At 41.6% G+C, this 9,937-nt stretch overlaps 1 protein-coding gene across 5 annotated transcripts in view; it reads left to right on the top strand.

Annotated features, from left to right (window-relative positions):
* Nucleotides 1–9,937, top strand: part of mapk8b (mitogen-activated protein kinase 8b) — a 36,643-nt gene that overhangs the window by 15,895 nt on the left and 10,811 nt on the right. For 3 of the 5 annotated variants that reach the window (XM_054753269.1, XM_054753307.1, XM_054753290.1), the window contains 2 exons: nt 3,661–3,799; nt 5,875–6,040. In XM_054753269.1, coding sequence (XP_054609244.1) covers nt 3,661–3,799; nt 5,875–6,040 — 305 coding nt within the window. Of the gene's footprint in view, nt 1–3,660; nt 3,800–5,874; nt 6,041–9,796; nt 9,869–9,937 lie in introns of all 5 variants that reach the window. The other 2 variants (XM_054753279.1, XM_054753297.1) reach the window with 1 other exon arrangement.

Below are 9,937 nucleotides of genomic sequence, written 5' to 3'. Positions count from 1 at the left end.
GACGTGACTGAGGACGCTAAAGGCACGCCCCAATAGTTATATAAGTTTATTTTTATTATGAAATGGCGCCATCTATCCATCCAACTACATCACCAACATGGACGACGTGCCGCTCACTTTCCACATCCTGGTGAACCACACTGTAGAGAAGACCAGCACGGTAGCGATACACAGAACGCGACACGAGAAGTCGGCTTTTACTGTTGTGCTTGGTTGCCATGGTAATAGACAGAAACTGCTACCTGTGGTAGACGCTGATGCTGCCTAAAGAAAAGTTTCCAGCCGGATGGCTGGAAGGAGAAAATGGCTGAGTGACGTGTACGGAAAGAAACCGGATGTTTTTCACACGCATCACCACAAATGAACCTGGAGCTTAACATCATTCCGGGAGGCTTGACGAGGGAACTCCAACCGCTGGACATCGGTGTAAACACGGCGTTTAAAGTTACGTTGCGAGCGCCGTGGGAGCGATAGATGACAGCTAGCGAACACAGGAATGCAGCGCCGTGCTAGTTTCGCCACAATTTCTGAATGGATGTAAACACGGTGTTTAAAGTTACATTGCGAGCGGCGTGGGAGCGATGGATGACAGCTAGCGAACATGCTTCAGTAACACTGGAATGCAGCGCCGTGCTAGTTTCGCCACAATTTGCGAATGGATGTAAACACGGTGTTTAAAGTTACGTCGCGAGCGGCGTGGGAGCGATGGATGGCAGCTAGCGAACACAGCTTCACTAATGGATTGTGGATGCTTGGGCTAACGTGTCTGATGCACTGTTCGAGCTTTCACAAAAAACAGCATCATTTCTGAGGCGGCGCACGGCGACGAGACTGACTGACAAAGACGACAGGGGACCTGGCGTGTTTGATGGAGAACTTGCCCCGCTCTTCATTTGGGATATAAAAGATTTGTGGATTAGGATTTATCAAAAATAACGTGAGTACATTGTTAAATACTTCAATAAAGTACAACCCAACTCAGTTTTACTCTCGCTGGCTTTTTAAAAACATACAATAGCAAGCATTCTAGCGTATTGTCGCGTTGTTCCCCGGCGTGCTTTGCGGTAGTGTTTTGCTGCGTCGCTGGGGAGCACTTCCTGTTCCCCAGCGTGCTTTGCGGTTGTGTTTTGGTACAAATGCTCTTAAAGTTACATGTTTGAGCTACATAGTTGTTAGTTATTGTTCTGCAAAAATAGAGGTAATGTCTTGTCTGTGTTTGCGTTGCTGTGTGATGTTTTTAGTTGTGCACCATGACTTAGACTGTTGTGTTGAGTGATGACGATCCTGATTTCAAGTAGGCTAGTCGGTATGTGTTACCATGCATACCTGCGCCCAATAGCACGGTGCGCCTTGTGTATGTGTTAAATACAAAAATAGCACCTGTAGCTGAGACTGCGCCTTTTAATACGGTGCGCTTTATGGTCGTGAAAATACGGTAGTCCATTCCAGAAGCCAAAAATGTAACACAAAACACGTTTTTATAATTTTGCAATTATAGTATTACATGCATAAACAATTCAAAATGCATATAAATAAATATGAATGATTAATAATGGGGTAAATGAGCATTTAAGGTTACCTTTATCTTCATTGAAGATGTGATTGTTAACAAAATCATGATGTGGCAGCGAGATCAACATGGACACCACCTTTGTGTTTTGTCTTGAGTTATTTCTTGAATTCAATAGTGTTTCTCACCTCAAGTCTCTTGATCACGGCTGCAAAATAACTCAAAATGGAGCCAAAGGAAGTTGCAAGTGCCAGCACTTTGATAAGGAAGACGAGAAACAGTATTAAATTCAATAAATAACTCATGGCAAAACAGGAAGGTGGTGTCCACGTTGATCTTGCGGCCACATTGTGGCTTTATAAACAATCACGTCTTTAGTGAAGGTAAAAGTAACCCTAAATGTTAATTTATCTCATTCATGTCTCATTTGATCTGCATTTAGAATTGTTTTATGCATGTAAAACTATAATTGTATAATTATAAAAACTATTGATGTCCGATAATATCGGCCCACAGATATTATTGGCCCGATATTGGCAAAAAAATGTGATATCGGTATCCGGGTTTTTTTCCCCAATAATGAAAACGATTTTTTAAAAAATGTTGTATAGATGGACATTTTAATGTTCACATGGTCAGGATGGCGTCAGTTTGTTCACATTCAGTGCAAGCCCACCTCCTTTGCGCTTTCCACAGGTTCTTGTGTTCCTGTCCGCTCTGACTGCCCTGAAGTTGGCTAGCTCCCCACGTTAGCATCAGGGACGCTAGCCTTTAGCCATTCAGTGAAGCACAAATAAGCTGCACTCCCTGAAGGTCTTGATGTTCTTGCCAGCGCGTTGATCTTGCTCAGTAGTGAATTCACGTTTCCCATGATAATAGAAGGTACCGAAGGCTTGAATCTCCACTTCCTTGCTAGCCGCTTGACTTTCATCTTAGCCCCTGCTCTGCCGCCTCGATATCAATGGGTAGTCAGGGAATCACAACGATGCGGCATGTCGCTTTCATGGCATGTAAAAATGTGCTTGCATAAACAAACAGAGCTGCTTGAAAGGCAGCCACTCGTGGCGGCGGTGTTAATTCCACGACAGGAGATATATTCCACATATTGGTAATTGAGAGTTGGACAATATTGGGGGGAAAAAAAGTAGATAGATACTTTATTAAATCTCCAAGAGAAATTCACATTTCCAGCAGCTCTGCAAAAAATGTCATAATGAACTTAATCACAAAAAAAAACAACCAAGGCAAGACATGGGAGATGAGAAAAATAAGAAAATAGAGTAAGGATAAAAAAATACAGAACAGAGCACGTCAAATTTGTAGCGCAATTATACATAATAAGGTAATAAGTCCAGAGCAGTCCTTCCATGACAGGAGATACAGTATGTGATGTTACACATATCGGTATCGGTTGATGTCGGAATCGGAAATTGAGAGTTGGACAATATCGGCATATCGGTTATCGTCAAAAAAGCCAATATCTTTACATCCCTATTACATTTTTCATTTATTTTTTAACAGTTGTCTTGTGTAACTTTGCTAATTAGCAAAAAACTACCGAGTCAAGCACTGACATCATAGACTGGCGACGGAGCTGACTTCCGGTTCCTGTTTTCATGTATTAGCAAGCTAATAGGTACTTACAAGGACGTTTAGTGATTTAAAAATATATAAAGAACACAGTTGCACTCATTCAGCATATTAATAAAACAACAAGCGGCGCGCCATATTGCACACTAACCGCAAAATGTAAACAAACCAAGGCAAAATTTTGACGTTACCCGAAAAACACGCTAACTGTGGCGGACGCTTACCGAGATTCCACATTATAATACATTTGCCGATTTTATTTTTTGTGTGTTCTGTGGCCATGCATAAATAAACCCGAAACATGATTTATTTATGCATTTTGCGCTGTTTTTTTTATGTTTATGATGAACGACTCCTGTTTCTCTTGCAAAAAAAAAATGCCCCGATTTTGATTGGAAACATTGTGGTCCATCTACATTTGCTTGGTATTACTAACAACTCAGTGAAAAGACTACATAACTATATTCAGGTTTAAATTGAATTTGGATTTATATGCAGACAGCCTTTTGCGTAATTCTGAGGTTATTGCTTATATTTACCCACCTGTGTGTCTTTGACAGATATCTCGTGATGGAGTTGATGGATGCCAACCTCTGCCAGGTGATTCAGATGGAACTGGACCACGAGAGGCTGTCCTACTTGCTTTACCAGATGCTGTGTGGAATCAAACATTTGCATGCTGCTGGAATCATACATAGGGTCAGTTCACTCGCACACATATGGGATTTATTGACATTTAGGTAAAAAAACAAAACCAAAACAAAACGCCCAGCCTAAGGAGTTGACATCTACAAGTAGCTATCACACACTTGTGTGCACCTTAGAGCAACATACACAAATATAAAAATCATCCCCTTGTGACACTTACACATAGCAGCCTGTCAATCACCCGCATTGAATAAGCAGCACAGAGCCTCTTGTTCTGCCAAGCAGAACTAATTGAGCTACAGGCAGAGAAAACCAGCCACACTCACACTGGCACGTCTTGGCACGCAAAGCTTTCAGTAGGTGAACAGATGCAACGTGACTCATGGCCTCAGATTTGACTTTTTAGGGCGGGGGGGATTGTCTCTGTAAGTCCTCTAAAGACGTACAGTTAAGACCTTAAACAAGGTTATTTAAGTAAGGGTGCACTGATTACAATTTTCTAGTAGACAGATCACTGATCTTTTAAAAAGCCCAACCTGCCGATTTCGCTTTTGGTCGGTACCATTTAAAAAAAATAAATAAATAAAATAAAATAAAATAAAAAAAATAACTGACAGCATACTCCTTCAATGTTCCAATCTTATTTTGTTGAAAAACATTGAACAATACCCCTGAAAGAATACAAACTTGTAAACGGCACATAAGGTAGTTCTCTCAAATATAAATGAAAAGTTTAGAAAGTTGCTGTCTAAACTACTAAATTCTATCAGTTCCTTGTAGTCTAGAATTTTTCACATTTAAAACAAGCCAAACTTGCACAACCAGTTACACTGCAGACCTGACTTGAGCCTCTTACCAAAAATAAAATGCACAGCAACCAAAAATGGCTATTCATTCAATGCCATGAACTTCATAACTTTCCTCATAGTAGCTTTGCTCTTTTCACTGCTCATAAGTGCTAACAGTGGGCAGCTGCGTGGCTCTTTGCTCCGCCTAGCTTGAGCTTTAGCCTTAGCACCATTGCTAGCTGACGGTCTTACTGAGCAAAAGGGCAAAATAGTGGCTGAATTTCAGACCCTTGGGGAGGTAGATAAGATCAGTGTATAAGATTGGTTTCATACGTAAGCATCGACCAATCGCCGATCCCCCAAAATGAGGAAAACTGCGCCGACGGATTGATGCATGCTTATTCTTAAGAATAACTGAGCCATAGTTACTATAATGATTTCATTGAGTTGGGATGATGGACACTAAGTACTTTTAAACATTGCCAGATTAGTGTTGACCCAATTAAGATTTTGTAGTCAATCATTTGGCAGGTGACTGTTAATAAATTCTTCTTCTATATTTCTATTTATTACGATAGATTTTGTGTGTGTATTTGTTGCAACTTTTGTGCTCATAGCAATACTTCACATGTCTCAACATTAGCAAAAAAAAACGTCCGTCCATCCTTTTTTTTTTATTCCGCTGAGCTGGAGCTGGAGCCTAGCTCAACTGACTTCGGGCAAAAGGCGGGGTACACGCTGGACTGGTTGCCAACAGGGCATATACTGTATATACAATCAACCATTCACACTCATATTCATTATACCAAAGGACACCGTAGAGCAGGGGGAGGGAACCTATAGCTCACTAGCCAGATGTGGCTCTTTTTGATGACTACATTTGGCTGTCAGACATTTCTCAACACCATACAATTTATTACATTTTATTATTTTAGAGCAAAACATGACAGAAATCACAGTGTTAAAAATAAAGTTGTAAATATATTTTGTACCGCAATGCGGGTGGCCTCAGCCAATGCCAGTTGTCCTTCTGATATTTTCCGGGTCAGACACCAAAACTCGATTATTGGATAATGCAGTAGCCTACTCGGGTCATTGAGAAGTTAAGAAGTAAGCTTCCCATCTCTAAAAAAATCGTCCCAGAGAATTGCAGGCTCAATTCTAAGCAAGAAAATCAGGATTCACATTTTTTTGCAGAATTTTGCAGCCCTAATACATAGAGTACATGCATTACTTACATAGATAAAATATGTGACAAAGTACGTGCAAAAAATATTGTCAAGTCATTCATACTCTGGAAGAAGCTCCTGTATTGTTTAATAAATGTTTGTTTTACAGGACCTGAAGCCAAGTAACATAGTTGTCAAATCTGACTGCACACTGAAGATCCTGGACTTTGGCCTGGCCAGGACAGCTGCCACTGGCCTCCTCATGACGCCTTACGTGGTCACCCGCTACTACCGTGCCCCTGAGGTTATCCTGGGCATGGGCTACCAGGCTAACGGTGAGTGGTTTTTGTTGCAACTGCTGGCCAGTGAGGACCTCCTGAATAACTGTCTCTGTTGTATATATATTTGTGTGTGTTTAGTTAATTTAAATATGGTTGTATTATAGTTAAGAATATGGTAGTGTTGTGCAATAGATGTGATAGTTATGTGAAATGACATGTTTGAACGACAGGTGTCGCTAATTCGCAAGGTTGTACAGAGCGTAGAAGAAGTAGTTCAGGAAGTCAGAACAAGAAACCCGAAAAAGTGATACAGACGCATGTTGAACGTATGTTGTGTTACGAAGTAAAGAAAAACCAAGAAACGACACTTCTGACGTCAACTTCATTCTGTGACTAGCAACGAAGTTACAGCTAAGTTACCACAGTCTCCCCTACTGCATGGTTCAGCCCGTTGCATTGTTTCCTTGTTATTCCAAAAGGCCAAGGTCAGGGGAGATGTTGGCATGACAAGCATCTTTGCTCTTTGGGGCAACTTCCTGTGTGCTTTTGAATGGGTTTGCTGTTTTATGAAGCTGTTTTATGTCCTAATTGGGATGCAGCTTGTCTAAAACTCACAGGGCGTAATTACAGGCTCTTCTTCAGCGCACCTTCTCATAACATGCTGTTAAGAAGAATACTCACTCTGTAAATATCAATGTATTTATTGAAATAGCTGTTTGTTAAAGAGAATCTGTCTCTCATTAACTGCTTCGCCACATACTTACTACATACTCCCTGAGACCCAAACCTTCTAAAATACACTGCTCAAAAAAATTAAAGGAACACTTCGAAAACACATCAGATCTAAACTGGGGGAAAAATGATCTTGAATATCTTTCCTGATAATAAGTGGGTGATGTATTAGTAACAAAATGCTGCCACATAATTTGATAGAAATGAAAATGATCACCCTATAGAGGGGGGAAATCAAAGACACCCCAAAAATGAAAGTGAAAAAATGATGCAGCACACTGGTCCATTTTGCTAAAATGTCATTGTAGCAACTCAAAATGATTTTCAACAGTTTGTGTGGCCCCCACGTGCTTGTACGCATGCCTGACAACGTCGGGGCATGCTCCTAATGAGACTACGGATGGTGTCTTGGGGGATCTCCTCCCAGATCTGGACCAGGGCATCACTGCGGTACCTGGACGCATGGAGGAGATCCCAGGAGACAGGTAGTTACTCCAGGAGAGCTGGACAGGGCCATAGAAGGTCCTTCAACCCTCAGCAGGATCGGTATAATGCTCCTTTGTGCAAGGAGGAACAGGATGAGTACTGCCAGAGCCCTACAAAATGACCTCCAGCAGGCCACTGGTGTGAACGTTTCTGACCAAACAATCAGAAACAGGCTCCATGAGGGTGGCCTGAGGGCCCGACGTCCTGTAGTGGGCCCTGTGCTCACTGCCCAGCACCGTAGAGCTCGATTGGCATTTGCCATAGACCACCAGAATTGGCAACTACACCACTGGTGCCCTGTGCTCTTCCCTCATGAGAGCAAGTTCGACCTGAGCACATGCGACAGACGTGAAAGGGTCTGGAGATGCCGTGGAGAACGTTATGCTGCCTGCAACATCATTCAGCATGACTGGTTTGGTGGTGGGTCAGTGATGGTCTGGGGAGGCATATCCCTGGAAGGACGCACAGACCTCTACAGGTTAGATAATGGCACCCTGACTGCTATTAGGTATCGGGATGAAATCCTTGGACCCATTGTCAGAACCTACGCTGGTGCAGTGGGACCTGGGTTCCTCCTGGTCCACGACAATGCCCGACCTCATGTGGCTAGTGTATGCAGGTAGTTCCTGGAGGATGAAGGAATTGATACCATTGACTGGCCCCCACGTTCACCTGACCTAAACCCAATAGAACACCTCTGGGACATTATGTTTAGGTCCATCTGGCGCCACCAGGTTGCTCCTCAGACTGTCCAGGAGCTCATGGATGCCCTGGTGCAGATCTGGGAGGAGATCCCCCAGGACACCATCCGTAGTCTCATTAGGAGCATGCCCCGACGTTGTCAGGCATGCGTACAAGCACGTGGGGGCCACACAAACTACTGAGAATCATTTTGAGTTGCTACAATGACATTTTAGCAAAATAGACCAGTGTGCTGCATCATTTTTTCACTTTCATTTTTGGGGTGTCTTTGATTTCCCCCCTCTATAGGGTGATCATTTTCATTTCTATCAAATTATGTGGCATCATTTTGTTACTAATACATCACCCACTTATTATCAGGAAACATATTCAAGATCATTTTTCCCCCAGTTTAGATTTGTGTTTTCAAAGTGTTCCTTTTAAATTTTTTGAGCAGTATATATCAGGTCTTGGCACACAACGGTGGTCCTGATTTTTATTTTTTTTGCATGTTTGTCACACTTAATTTAATTTAATTATCAAACAAATTTTAAATATCAGTCAGTGACAACATAACTGAACACAAAATCCAGTTTTTAAATGAAACTTTTTATTCTAAAGGGAGGAAAAAAAAATCCCAACTTACATGGCCCTACATGGTGTGAAAAAGTGATTGCCCCTTTAACATAATAACTGGTTGGGCCACCCTTAGCAGCAACAACCACAATCAAGCCATAAATAAGACTTGTGCTCGTGTGTGTGTTGCTACTGTATAAATGTGTTCCCTAGGGGAGCAGAGTGGGTGGCGGACAGGAAGTGACGTCATGGGTTCATAGTTGAATTTCAGCTTGCTGTGAGTTATGGCCACAAAAGTAGCCCATGTTTTTCTTATGGATTTTTATTCGGGATTATTGTGCCTGTTGTGAGATAATTCAAACCTGCATAAAAGCCTGCTGTTCTGGTGAATGTGCATCTCACCGAACACCGTGTGAGTAGTGTAGAATACTACGTCAACATTTTTGAATGCCTTGCACCGTAAATTCCGGACTATAAGATGCTACTTTTTTCACATGCTTTGAACGCTGCGGTTTACACAATGATGTGGCTTATTTATAGCTTAAAGAACTACAGTTCCCATGATGCTTAGTGCAGATTCAGGAAGCAGTGATGTGGATGCTAACATAACATTTTGAAGTCTTTTGCAGCGATTGTGTTTTGATCTGACTAATTTTAAGTTTGATCAAGTGTAGAATTACTACAGCTTTTGCTTGGGCTGCTTGGGGTTACATGGACTGCGGCAGCTGTTGAACTGGAAATTTGTAGAATTTTAGGGCACACTCATTGGAGCTAATGAGTGACGCTGGCAACACTGAGTGTAGGTAGATTGGAAGGTTTACAGTGTGTCTTTTGTGTAAATATCCCATGTTACAACATGGACACTTGCGGCTTGTACAAAAAAAAAATCTCTTTATATTTGGTGGGTGCAGCTTATACTGTATTTTGCTGCACTCAGTAGTCCGGAATTTATGGTATTTGTTTTTCAGTTTATTTAGCTATTTTTATGCTTGAAAATGATTTATTTAGGCAATAAATATGTGACATTAACTTAAATATGTATATGTTTTGACTAATAATAGGCCGCATTCAACCACGAAACAGCAGATTTATAAATTAATGTCTTTTTGAAAAACTGTGATAGATTGAAGCAGTGCAATTTGAACTACAAAGTGGAAAGGGATGACTGTGATCCAGTTTCTGGTTCAGCTATGCCATTATGAATTTATTAAGGACTGCATTTAAGGTTCTTGTTTTATTACCCTTGACCGGAGTCATCTAGCATTTTTTCCCCCTCCTGCTGACATTTGTATTGCTTATTCTCTTTCCCCCTTTTTTAATGCTGCACACATGTAGTGGATATATGGGCTGTGGGATGCATTATGGCAGAAATGGTTCGCCACAAAATCCTTTTTCCAGGAAGGGATTGTATCCTTGAAGTGCTTGCAGCCTTTACTGAAATTACTTGTGAAACACAAGTGTTTGGGGGCGGTTTTG

Source organism: Dunckerocampus dactyliophorus, chromosome 2 (genome assembly GCF_027744805.1).
Source record: "Dunckerocampus dactyliophorus isolate RoL2022-P2 chromosome 2, RoL_Ddac_1.1, whole genome shotgun sequence".
Classification (NCBI taxonomy): Eukaryota; Metazoa; Chordata; class Actinopteri; order Syngnathiformes; family Syngnathidae; genus Dunckerocampus; species Dunckerocampus dactyliophorus.
The sequence above is the reverse complement of the archived record's forward strand: the minus strand, read 5'-3'. Positions and strand labels throughout refer to the sequence as shown.